The sequence below is a fragment of the Mustelus asterias genome, chromosome 1 (genome assembly GCF_964213995.1).
Source record: "Mustelus asterias chromosome 1, sMusAst1.hap1.1, whole genome shotgun sequence".
In the NCBI taxonomy this organism is placed as follows: Eukaryota; Metazoa; Chordata; class Chondrichthyes; order Carcharhiniformes; family Triakidae; genus Mustelus; species Mustelus asterias.
The window spans coordinates 185470616-185484633 of NC_135801.1; the positions used below are offsets into that span (position 1 = coordinate 185470616).

Sequence of the window (14018 nt, forward strand, 5' to 3'; positions counted from 1 at the left end):
TTAAAAAGGAACAATGTGAGCTATAGGAGCATGTCTAGTTTTATAAGTTTCTATGAGATCCCCTCTCTCTTTTCTAAATCCCAGTGAATATAATCCTAACCGACTTAGTCTCTCCTCATATGACAGACCTGCCATCCCTAAAAGGTCATGACCTCTTGTTTGTCTCTCCGCAGATGCTGCCAAAAAATCTTTCAATTTCAGTCTCAAATTTCAATTGTCTCAGCATCTGCAACCTTTTGGAGATTGAGTTCCTGATTTCTATTTCCCTTTGTGGAAAACTATGCTTTGATTTCACTCTTCTGTGGCATTGCTCAATATTATGCCCTCTTGTTTGGGATTCCCTCACCAGTGGAAACTATTCCTCTGTGTTGAGCCCTGTTGTTATTTAAAAGACTTATTCCAGTTTTCAAGAAAAGTCACATTGGACTCAAAACATCAAGTCTGTTTCTCTCGCTGCAGACCTGCTGAGCTTTTCCAGCTCTTGTGGTTTATTTTGTAACTCCAGCATCTGCAGTATTTTGCTTTCATTTGATTAGATCACCCCATAACCTTCCATAAGTCTACACAACCTGCCCTCAGAATCGAAATTTTAAGCTTTAGTATTGTTTTAGTGAATCTGTATAACTTTAATTCCAAAGCTACCAAACCTTTTCTGACATGTGGTGCCAAAATTCCAGTTAGGAAGTTCTCACCAAGGCTCTGCACAATTGAAGCCAAACTTACTCACTTTCAAAATAATCCATAATTTTTATTATATTGGAAGCTCAGATCGAATTTAAATAAAGTCTGAAGTTGCTCTCAGATTGATTTAGTCTGAGACAGCGTCTGTGGACAGGAGTTGAATTGGTGTCAAATTTACAGAATTTGTAGTGGGGATCGATGCATCATAAGGTAAGAAGTGGGGATATTCACTGGTGATTGCACATTGTTCATTATCATTCCCAATTCAGGAGCAGTCCATTTCCATATGCAGCAAAATCAGGAAACATTCGAGCTTGGGCTGATAAGTGGAGGGTAACAATTATGCCAAGAAATGACCATATCCAAAAGAGAGAATCCAACCATCTCTCCATGACATTCAAAGACATTACCGTCACTTTATTCCCCCACTATCAACATCCTGAATGTTACCATTGAACAGAAACTGAACTGGATGGCACAGTGGATAGGAGCCACAGCGCCAGGAACCTGGGTTCGATTCCTGGCTTGAGTCGCTGTGTGGAGTTTGTACGTTCTCCCAGTGTCTGCGTGGGTTTCCTCCGGGTGCGCCGGTTTCTTCCCACAGTCCGAAAGACGTGCTGGTTAGGTGCATTGGCCATGTTAAATTCTCTGTGTACCTGAACAGACATCGGAGTATGGTGACTAGGGGATTTTCACAGTAACTTCATTGCAGTGTTGATGTAAGCCTATTTGTGACAATAAATAAACTTTTAAACTGAATTGGACTAGCTGCATAAATACTGTGGGCTACAAGAGCAGATAAGAGGCTGGGAATTCTACAGTGAGTAACTCCCCTCCTGATTCCACAAAACGTGTCCACCATTTGCAAAGCACAAGTCAGGAGTATGATGGAATACTATATACTTGTTTGCATGTTTTGGTATCTCCAACAATTAAAGCTGGATTGGCATCCATCACCACCTTAAGTATTCACTCCCTCCACCGATGATGCACAGTGATAGCAGTGTGTACCATCTACAAGATGCCCTGCAGCAACTCTCAAAGCTTCCTTCAACAGTACCTTCCATTTAAAAGGGCAAAGCAGTTGCATGGAACAGCATTGCCAAAAAAGATCAGCTCCAAACCACATACCATCCTTAATTTGAACTATATTGCTGTTCTTTCACAATTGCTGAGCTCAAATCTTGGAACTCCCTTAACAGCATTGTGGGTTTACCTTCAGCAGTTCAAGACTGTGACTTACATTTTTGAGAGCAATTGGGCAACAAATATAGCCTTGCCAGCACGCCCATATCCCAAAAAGATAGTCATAGGGATTTACAGCATGGAAACAGGCTCTTCAGCCCAACATGTTCATGTTTTACCATTAAGCTAGTCCCATCATGGATATGGAATTGGTTGAGTGATAGGAAACAGAGAAGTGGTTAATGGATGTCATTCTGGCTGGAGGAAGGTCTTTAATGGAATTTCACAGGGGTTGGCATTGGGACCCTTGATTTTCCTGATAAACCATGAGGAGGATAGTGTAGAACTTCAAAAAGACATAGGCAACTTGGTGGACAGGTGGCCGACGTGACTCATTTTGCTGGGAAGAACTTGGAGGGACAAGCTTTGGGGGGTGGGGGGGGGGGTGTTGGTGGCGGCAGCAGAGGATGGAGTTGTGGGGAGTTTGGTTTGCGTCTGTATAATAGTTAGCAAAAGTTAGAAGTTTTCATTCCTCTAACTTTTTCTGGGTGACTACTCGTATAACCCTGTTGCAACATTGCGAAGTTTGCAATTTAAATTGCATTTTTTGATGGTTCCCAGCACAGAGCAATTGCCGTGCAAACCTTACATGGGAGTTTCTGAGAGGAGTTCCTCAGCGCAGCTTTGGGAACCTTTCCCAATCCAACACTGGGGAGCTCAGAAGTTGCAGCCCATTTCCCCACAGCATGTTCTTTCACCCTTAAGCTGTATGAAACTTGGTAGATCTTGACATTCACTGTCACAGTTCAAGGAACTATTTTTGTTTTGGTATCAGGTGTAAGTATGGGCTAGGGTTTTAAAAGGACTGTAATGCCTTCTTATTTCATTATAAAAGGTTTTAATTAAAATTAGATATTCAGATAAAGCTGGCAATTAATTAGCTAAAAAATATATAATTGTGCATTTAGTTATATATAGTGAAATACAAAACTTTTGAAGAATAGCAGTTGTCTAATATTCTAAATTCTTGCATTTTAGTGATGCTTTCATGTTAAACATTTTGTGGGTTACTACTGTTTATTGCAGGTATTTAAATATCATTTAAGATGGTATTTGTCTCAGTATGTCTTTTTTCACTGATCTGAACCCTACTTTATTGTCCATTTCATTTTTCTAAGAACTTGTCTTTTCATATTCCCATGCTCTCCTAGTCAACCTCTCATTCTTCAACCCCTGATAACCTTAAGCTCATCCAAATCTTTTCTGCTCTTATCCTTCTCCAAGTTCTCTCACTTGTGTACTTGCTGAGTTACATTGGCAACATAGAAACTAGGAGCAGGAGCTGGCCATTCGGTCCTATGAGCTTGCTCTGCTATTCATTATGATCATGGCTGATCCTCTACTTCAGTGCCTATTCTATACCCCTTGATGCTACTGAAATCTGAAAAAACTCTATCTCTTCCGTGAATATTTATTTGTGTCTTGGCCTCCACAGCCTTCTGTGGCAGAGAATTCCGCAGATTTACTATCCTTTGAGTGAAGATCTGGGCAGGTTATGACAGGTTTAGGTAAGGTAGACAAAGAAAAGTTTTTCCTGTCAACTCATGGTAGAAGGACTAGAGGACATGGATTTAAAGTTCTAAAGAAGTGCAGGGGTGATGTGAGGAACAACTTTTTTACATAGTGGTAATGGCCTTGCTGTCTGAGGGTGGTGGAAGTGGACACCGCCAATGATGTCAAAAGAAAATTGCATGAACACTTAAAGGGACATAAGCTACAGTAGGGGAAGGGGACTGATTTGATTGCTATACGGAGAGCTGGCATGGATTTGATGGGTTGAATGGCCTCCTTTGTGGCTCTGGCTCCTTTGCCTGGCTCTGTGGAAACATGATTGAGATGAAAAATGTATTGACTGGAGCAGAAAATTTTATATTGGATATATAAAATTTGGCAAAACCAAAATCTTATTTCTACTAGTCAGAGATTTTTGTTTCGTAATATTTGGAGACTGGATAGATGGCACATTTTGGATTGAGTTTTTTTTATCTGCTTGATGCTTGAAGCTTTCTGAAATGAAACCTGTGATTTGCATGCATGTATTTCACGTTTCTTTTGAAGATATTTATAAAGTCATTGGATTCTTTGTTTCATGCTGGATCGAAGTGTGCTATAACAGATATGCAACCATGATTACAGAGTAAACTAACATCTTTCAGTATTGAATGCAAACTGAGCAAATTTTAATCTCATCATTAAGCTAATACTGAACCAGGAAATAAAAATTAGAAAACCCGATCAGAGAGGTTTTTAAATGTTGGAAATGTTTGATGCTAGGGGAAGGGGGCAGGAGGAGGGGCAATGAAAATACTTATGCTCTTAATGTAATAATTTTACGTTTGAGGAAAAATACATTGGACAGAAATTGTTGGAAAAATAATTGAGCTCACAGCATTGAAAGATACTGGAGTTTCTGGTGAAAACTAGTTTTTTTTAAGTTCAATGCAGCACAAATCACACTCTTTCATAGCTTTCGGAACTTAAAATATATATTGAGTTGAATATGCAAGCCAGGCAAACACTAAATGCTTTGTTTGTTAAGACGATGGAGTGTTTGTGTTGCCATGGTGGAGGTTGGAGTGTCTTTATGTTCAGATTTATTTCCATTTCATTGTGAGCCACCTAATGTTTAACTTTTCATAATCTCCTGATGACCTCTGTGCTACCTGTAATTTCAGTGAAATGTAATTGGATTGTTTAATGGATGGAAGCAGTGATTTAATTTCACATAATGCCGCACGTTCTATTTTCTGTGGTGTCTGAGCCAGGATGAAATGTTTCTGATAGACCCTGGATTCAATTCCTGCTCCATTCAACTATAATTCCCTTATTTCTCAGGAATTGCGATAGACGTTGTAATTTGAACTGAGGACGGAATCCTCTTTAGTACATTCTACTAATAGCCAGTTTGTTAACATTCAGACAGACGAGCTTAAAGCTTTTAAACATGTCTGACGAGCAAATTTGAAAGCTTGTGTAAAAGTAGGTCATTGCATACTATTAATTTCTATTAATTTTTGCAACCTTTTCTTGAAACATATACCAAGTATTATAATGGAATTTGCCAAGTTCCTTTGGCATTGTTCCAAGTAAGCATGTATGCCTTGTGGCATAAGTCTGCAGCAAATTAAGTTGTAACAACAGTACCATCTTATTTATAAAGCCTCTTCTAAAGTAATAAATGGCCTATGGTGCTTATAAAACAAAATATGATATTGAGCAACATGAGGTATGCGTCAGCTTGGTCAAAGAGGTAACTTTGAAGGAGTGCCTTAAAGGAGGAAAACTAGATGGGTGGAGAGATACAAGGAGGGTATTCCAGCGCTTGCGGCCTAGCCATCAATGTTGAAGCAATTAAAACTTGGAATGTGCAAGAGGTTAGAATTAGAAGACTGCAGATGTCTCAAAAGGTTTTGGTACTGGAGGGGGTTATGGAGAATGGGAGGAGGTGAGGCCGTGGAGGGATTTGAAAACGGATGAGAATTTAAAAATCAAGATGTTGCTTGACAGGGTGTCAATGTAGGTCAGCGAGCACAGAGGGGAATAGGACTTTGTGCAAGTTACCATATGGGGTGCGAGTTTATACACGGGCTGTAGAATTTTGGGTGACCTCGGGTTTCTGGATGGGATGGTGTGAGCGATCAGCCAGGAGAGTGTTGTAATAGTTAAGTTTAGAATTAAGCTAGTTGACTTGTTGAAGATTGCAGTAGAATTTCAGCCCATATCTGAAAATGATGTGAGTACATCTGTTTCTGATGTAACCTTATAATGGAAAAATGATATTGCTTTCTACTTGATTCATATAACTTCTCTAGTGTTTACCATGATTTTATTTTTCTGGAACATCTATATGTATTACTTTGTACAATAGTGATTTAATTTATTGTCACAAACAAAGAACAATACAGCACAGGAACAGGCCCTTCGGCCCTCCAAGCCCGCGCCGCTCCCCGGTCCAGGATTGAATCCTGAATCCAGGATCCCCGCCCAATTTTCCAGCCTATCTACATACCAATATCCTATCCACCGAGCTGTCCCTCACAGCTACGATGCTTTGTTCATCACAATCTATTAACTCACCCCCACCCCCCCATTCCAGACCATGTGATCTCCAGGGAGAGGCGAAAACCCAGAGTGAAAACCCCAGGGCCAATATGGGGAAAAAGAATCTGGGAAATTCCTCTCCGACCCCCTGAGGCGATCGAAACGAGTCCAGGAGATCACAATGGCCCTGATCGGAAAATGCTTCCCAACCCTAGTCATTTCCACTTCCACGAACACCATCTGAATTCCCTGTCCCCGAGACAGGTTCCCAACTATCCGCAGTCTCGCTCTGTACTGGCACCAGCAAGATGATCATAGACGTCACGTACTGGGATGCAGTGCAAAGTATTGTTTCTTATGCACTATGCAGGCAAAACGTGCTGTTCATAAAGGATAGGGTGCAGAATATTGTGCTACAGTTACAAACAAAGAACAAAGAACAATACAGCACAGGAACAGGCCCTTTGGCCCTCCAAGCCTGCGCCGCTCATGTGCCCACTAGACCATTCTTTTGTATCCCTCTATTCCCAGTCTGTTCATGTGGTTATCCGGATAAGTCTTAAACGATCCCAGCGTGTCCGTCTCAATCACCTTGCTTGGCAGTGCATTCCAGGCCCCCACCACCCTCTGTGTAAAATACGTCCCCCTGACATCTGTGTTGAACCTTGCCCCCCTCACCTTGAACCCGTGACCCCTTGTGTTTGTCACCTCCGATCTGGGGAAAAGCTTCCCACTGTTCACTCTATCTATGCCCTTCATAATTTTATACACCTCTATTAAGTCGCCTCTCATCCTCCGTCTTTCCAGGGAGAACAACCCCAGTTTACCCAATCTCTCCTCATAGCTAAGAGCCTCCATACCAAGCAACATCTTGGTAAACCTTCTCTGTACTCTCTCCAAAGCCTCCACGTCCTTCTGGTAGTGTGGCGACCAGAACTGGACGCAGTATTCCAAATGTGGCCTAACCATCGTTCTATACAGCTGCAACATCATATGCCAACTTTTATATTTAATGCCCCATCCAATAAAGGCAAGCATGCCATATGCCTTCTTCACCACCCTCTCCACCTGTGCTGCCACCTTTAAGGATCTGTGGGCTTGTACACCCAGGTCCCTCTGTGTGTCTATACTCTTGATGGTTCTGCCATTTATTGTATAGCTCCCCCTTACATTAGATCTACCGAAATGCATCACTTCGCATTTATCTGGATTAAATTCCATCTGCCATTTCTCCACCCAATGTTCCAGCCTATCTATATCCTGTTGTATTCTCTGACAATGTTCATCATTATCCGCAACTCCAGCAATCTTCATGTCGTCCGCAGACTTACTGATCACACCAGTTACATCTTCCTCCAAATCATTTATATATATCACAAACAGCAGAGGTCCCAGTACAGAGCCCTGCGGAACACCACTAGTCACAGACCTCCAACCGGAAAAAGACCCCTCCACTGTTACCCTCTGTCTTCTATGGCTAAGCCAGTTCTCCACCCATCTAGCTAGCTCACCTTTTCTCCCGTGAGATTTAACCTTTTGCACCAGCCTGCCATGAGGGACCTTGTCAAACGCTTTACTAAAATCCATATAGACGACATCCACGGCCCTTCCCTCGTCAATCGTTTTTGTCACCTCCTCAAAAAACTCAACCAAATTTGTGAGGCATGATCTCCCTCGTACAAAGCCAGGTCGGGTGAAGAGAAAAATCAGCTTAATATATATATTAATATATCAGCGTACTACCCTTCATTAATCGAGGGATTGAGTTTAGGAGTCGGGAGATAATGCTGCAGCTTTATAGGACCCTGGTTAGACCCCACTTGGAGTACTGCGCGCAGTTCTGGTCACCTCATTACAGGAAAGATGTTGAAGCCATTGAAAGGGTGCAGAGGAGATTTACAAGGATGTTGCCTGGATTGGGGGGCATGCCTTATGAGGATAGGTTGAGGGAGCTTGGTCTCTTCTCCCTGGAGAGACGAAGGATGAGAGGTGACCTGATAGAGGTTTACAAGATGTTGAGAGGTCTGGATAGGGTAGACTCTCAGAGGCTATTTCCAAGGGCTGAAATGGTTGCTACGAGAGGACACAGGTTTAAGGTGCTGGGGGGTAGGTACAGAGGAGATGTCAGGGGTAAGTTTTTCACTCAGAGGGTGGTGGGTGAGTGGAATCGGCTGACGTCGGTGGTGGTGGAGGCAAACTCGTTGGGGTCTTTTAAGAGACTTCTGGATGAGTACATGGGATTTAATGGGATTGAGGGCTATAGATAGGCCTAGAGGTAGGGATATGATCGGCGCAACTTGTGGGCCGAAGGGCCTGTTTGTGCTGTGGCTTTCTATGTTCTATGTTCTAATATACGATAGGACCATTCAAAAGTCTGATGACAGCAGGGAAGAAGCTGTTCTTGAGGTACGTGTTTTCAGACTTTGTATCTTTCTCCTGACAGAAAAAGGAGTACATCTGGAATGCGTGGGGTCCTTGATTATGCTGGCTGCTTTTCTGAGGCATTGGGATGTGTAAATGTAGTCAGTGGATGGGAGGTTTGCGTGATGGACTGGGCTACGTTCACAACCCTTTGTAGTTTCTTGCGGTGTTGGTCAGAGCAAGAGCCTTACCCAGCTGTGATGCAACCGGATAGGATGCCTTCTATGGTGCATTTGTAAAAACTGGTGAAAATCGTAGCGGACATGCCAAATTTCCTTAGAAATTTCCGGAGAAAATAGAGGCGTTGGAGAGCTAACTGTTGCATTGGTGTGGAGTGTCCAGGACAGGTTGTTGGTGATCTGAACATCTGGAAACCTGAAGCTCTCGACCATCTCCACTTCATCGCCGTTGATGTAGGCAGGGGCTATGTTTCCTGAAGTCGATGACTAGTTCTTTCATGTTACTGACATTGAGAGAGAGATTATTGTCATGACACCATTTCACCAAATTCTCTCTCTCTTTTCCAAACCCTGTCTTGTCATTGTTTGAGATCCAACCCACGACAATGGTGTCATCAGCAAACTTGAAAATGCAATTGGAGTAGAATTTGGCTACATAGTCAGAAGTGTATAAAGAGTATATAGTAAGAGGCTGAGGAGACAGCCTTGTGGGGCATCGGTGTTGAGGATAATCGTGGAGGAGGTGTCGTTACCTAGCCTTATTGATTGCGGTCAATAGTTAGGAAGTCCAGGATCTAGTCACAGAGGGAGGAGCCAAGCCCTAGGCCACAGAGTTTGGAGATTAGTTTTGTTGGGATAAAAATATTGAAGGCTGAGCTGTAGTCAATAAATAGGAGTCTGACATAAATATCCAGGTGTTCCAGGGCTGAGTGTAGGGCCAGGGAGATGGCATCTGTTGCAGCGCTAGGCGAACTATAGTGGGTCTAGGCAATCTGGAAGACTGGAGTTGATGTGTGCCATGACTAACCTTTTGAAGCTATAATGATCTAGAGATCATAGCTGACTGATAACAATGAGAACAATTAAAAATCCTTCTATCTATGCTGTTTCTAAGCTTAAACACAGTCAAGTTCAAACTATTGTATTAGAAGGATACTGGAATTAAACATTTGCCTAAGATTTTCAATTTGCATTCCTTAATTTATTTAATCAGTATCTTGAATATAAAATTGATGTTGCATTGTCAGTTCTGTAATCAGCAGATTAGCCACTTCCATCTAGAAGTACAAGGGTAGCAGATACATGGGAACACCACCACCTGCAAGTTCCTCTCCCAGCCACTCACCATCCTGACTTAGAAATATATCACTGTTCCTTCACTGTCACTGGGTCAAAATCCTGGAATCCCTTCCCTAACAGCATTGTGGTTCAACCCACATCATGTGGACTGCAGCGTTTCAAGAAGGCAGCTCACCAGTACCACCTCAATGGCAACTAGGAATGGACAATAAGTGCTAGCCAACCAGCGATGGGGACCAGACATGATAGCCTCGCCAGTAGAACTGAAGGCCTTTGAGAGGCCAGTGACAGTGAAGGAACAGCAATATGTTCCCAACCTGGCGGGAGGGACCCTGCCACCCTGCATTGGAGATTGGTGGGGAGGGAGTTGCTGGGCCGTCGATTGGCCCAGGGAGGGGGGACGTTGCGGGGGTAGATTGGTTTGGCGGGGGGGGGGGGGGAGTTGCGGGGATAGATTGGTCTGGGTGGGTAGGAGGGTCACAATAGGTTGAGGGCCCCCGCGGTAGCTTGGGATGGGGGAGGTGCTTTGGTTGAGGCTGGCTGGGAGCTGTAGAGACCTGCACATGCGCAATTGCGCCATCTGCTGCTGCTCAGCCAACGTTCTTAAGATTTAAGCCCCACCCCTTTCCCCTATAAACGAGAAACCTTTCTTGAGGTTTGTTTTTAGTGGATAGATAGCAGATTTGGACTTGCCCAAAAAAGGATCAGAACATAACAAGAACTAGGAGTAGGCCATCTGGCCCTTCGAGCCTGCTCCGCCATTCAATAAGATCATGGCTGATCTTTTCGTGGACTCAGCTCCACTTACCCGCCCGCTCACCATAACCCTTAATTCCTTTACTGTTCAAACATTTATCTATCCTTGCCTTAAAAACATTCAATGAGGTAGCCTCAACTGCTTCACTGGACAGGGAATTCCATAGATTCACAATCCTTTGTGTGAAGAAGTTCCTCCTCAATTCAGTCCTAAATCTGCTTCCTCTTATTTTGAGGCTATGCCCCCTAGTCCTAGTTTCACCCACCAGTGGAAACAACTTCCCTGATTCTATCTTATCTATTCCCTTCATAATCTTGTATGTTTCTATAAGATCTCCCCCTCATTCTTTGAATTCCAATGAGTATAGCCCCAGTCTACTCAGTCTCTCCTCATAAACCAACCCTCTCAACTCCGGAATCAACCTCGTGAATCTCCTCTTTTGAAATTCTCCCCTTTTCACCCTTGTCCTGGACTTAGAATTTTTTTTCGTAAGATTGCCCCCTTGCTGATGGCTTTTCAACTGGTGGTCAGAACAGGATTGTGACTGTGAAATTGTGTGAGAGCCAGCTGAAAAGGCTGAAACCTGAAGACTTGTGAACCGAGCTGAGATGTTTCTGCAGGCGTGCAGCTTTTTGGTGATAACCATATCCATGGAGATTAGTAAAGTTGTTGGAGGCTACGTGAAGCTGAAATTCTGCATTACTTGAGGAAGGTAGAGTTGTGAAGCACATTGATGACTGGAAGTGGCGCCACATGAATCAGGGAAATGTCCTGTAGATCTGAGAGACTTGTCTTTGTATCGGCTATTTAAAGTGTAATTTGTGCTTTCTGTGGAATACAATTTGCCTATTAATTGATATTTAATTTGTTTAAATAATTACAATCAAAGTTTTTCAAAAAGTGGAATTGAAGAAGTCCTCTTGAAATGCACACTACGATTCATTGGTTATACAATAAGATGTCAAATTCTGTGGAAATTAGTGAATAGTTTGGAACATTATTTTTAAATTTTTGACAGCTTTGAAGCACTTGATGCCTCAATTCCATTTTTTTGTTAAGGTTTGCATAAGTTATGACCACCTTTGTTCCTGTGCAATGACTATCGTATGAGTTTACACCTTTTCTGTTGTTTTTCTCACTGTTAAATATGAAGTAGAAAATATGACCAATGATTTCAACTGTTTTCTGTTTCATAGCTGCAGTCGTCTTCGACAAGTTCAAGCCATCCTGAATTACAGCAGCAAGCCAAAATCTGATGGAATTCTCTGCATTCTGGGTATGTTTTAGTTCTTGGAGTACTTGCATCTGAGCTTTGACCACAATGACATAGCTATTTCCTTGTCAAGCAAATTGGCTAAATGTTCACTTTCCTTGGCAGTAAGTATGTTAAAAACTTACTTCAGTTAAGTATTCCAAGCACATTTTTGGATTAACCAGTGCCAAAAATTTGCCTTTTCCTGCCATTCAGTTGAGATGAAAAAAAAAGTAGGTGTCCTACTCTGTAGAACAGATTTTCTTTAGTACTCATTTCTCTTCTCATTTCAATTTGCTCCTCCTTGTCGTTCCATGTGATGAGTGCCTTCCCAATTTTGATCTTTATATCCTCGCCTGTCCCACCAGTAGTACATACAACACAGCCCAAATAAGTAAAAGATGTTACTTCATCCAGCCCCTTATCTTAGTGGAGTTGTCCCTGGTGTTTATCCGCATTATCTTTGTTTTCTCAATATTGATGTTAAGGCCAATTTTGGCTGATATTTGCATCAAGAGACAGGTTTTATCTTGCATAAAAAAATGGATGTGTAATACTAAAGCCAAGTCACCTGCAAAGTCTAAATCTTCCAGCTGTTTTGTGAGGATTCATTGTGTGCCATTTCTTCTGTTTGATGTTGTTTGTCTCAAAATCCAATCAGTTGTGAACAAATTAGGAATGGTGATATCAAACAGCTTGTCCTGCACCAGTTTGTACACTGAATTTATCAGAGAAGGTTTTTCTATGCAAGGCTTGACAGTTCATTCCATCATAGTTATTCTTTATGAGGGAGATATTTTTCCTAGAGTGCCATAACTCTCCAAAAACTTCCACAGTGAGTTTGGTCAATACTGTCAAATGCCTTCTCATGGTGTACAAAATTTAATGTGGATTGATGACTTCCATTCCAATGATTGTTCTGCAGGGTTGCTATATAATTCGCATAGGATCTTCCTTGGTGAAATCCTGCCTGATTGTCTCTTTAAAATATGTTCTACTGCCCCTTTCATTCTATCCAGTAAGATGTGGTTCAATACTTGCCCTGGCACAAGGGAGCAAATGTCTCGAGCAAGATTTGGCACTCCAACATCTGGAAATCGAGAGATCACCAAGGCCACAAAGCTAAAGATATTCAACTCCAACTTAATCTACTCTCCTTCATGGCTCTGAAACATGGAGGACCACCAAAACAATGTTGATGAAAATCCAATCCTTCATCAACAGATGCCTCAGAAGCATCCTTGGGGTACATTGGCCAAATACCATCAATAACATTAGGCTGCGGGAGGAGGCAGTGGTCCTCCAAATTAAAAGGTGAAAGTGGAATTGCATAGGCCATACTTTGAGGAAGCCATTGAACAACATTACATGGCAAACTCTCCCGTGGAACCTGCAAGGAAAGAGACAGCAAGGTAGACCAAGGAACACATGGAGGTGGGATACAGAAAAGGAGATGAGAGCTGAGGTCTATATGTGGTAACAGCATAGAACATAGAACAGTACAGCACAGAACAGGCCCTTCGGCCCACGATGTTGTGCCGAGCTTTATCTGAAACCAAGATCAAGCTATCCCACTCCCTATCATCCTGGTGCGCTCCATGTGCCTATCCAATAACCGCTTAAATGTTCCTAAAGTGTCTGACTTCACTATCACTGCAGGCAGTCCATTCCACACCCCAACCACTCTCTGCGTAAAGAACCTACCTCTGATATCCTTCCTATATCTCCCACCACGAACCCTATAGTTATGCCCCCTTGTAATAGCTCCATCCACCCGAGGAAATAGTCTTTGAACGTTCACTCTATACTGTAGAGTTTGGCCCAAAACAGGATTAGATGGAGAGAATTTGTCCATGGCCTATGCTCTGACAAGGAGTGAAAAGACGAAGAAGTACTTTCATGTAAAGGTCATGATTAACTTTAAGGAAACTATAAATGACTCTCTGGGTTGAGTCTGGATGTCAATTCAAAGACACCAAGCTGAGAAAAATAATGTATTTGAAGAGTTTACAGATAACAGAAATCAGCTAGTATTAACTTTTAATTTAGTTCAAATGTCTGCAGATAACCATATTTGCTGGACCCAGTTACCATTTGTCTAGTTGCTGAAAAAAATGTCAAACATTTTCTTGACATTGTTTCGATTAAATTGTTTATTGTTTTAAATTGTAAGCCATCTTGTTTTCATGTAATTATAAAGTTTGGTGACATTTCCTCATGGAATGATAGAATTCAAATAGTCAAACTGTTCTCCAACAGTAAAAAAGAAATGATGCTTTGCAACCAGTAAATTCCAGGTGGATTGAGGAAATTTATTTGCAGAAAAGTGAAGGGGGTGGGGTGGGCGTCATCTTGTATGTTG

General features: G+C 42.2%; 1 protein-coding gene across 2 annotated transcripts in view; it reads left to right on the forward strand.

Annotated features, from left to right (window-relative positions):
* dnaaf9 (dynein axonemal assembly factor 9) overlaps positions 1-14018 on the forward strand; it is a 172630-nt gene that overhangs the window by 2421 nt on the left and 156191 nt on the right. For both annotated transcript variants that reach the window (XM_078224143.1, XM_078224135.1), the window contains exon 2: positions 11601-11680. In XM_078224143.1, coding sequence (XP_078080269.1) covers positions 11601-11680 — 80 coding nt within the window. The remainder of the gene's footprint in view (positions 1-11600; positions 11681-14018) is intronic.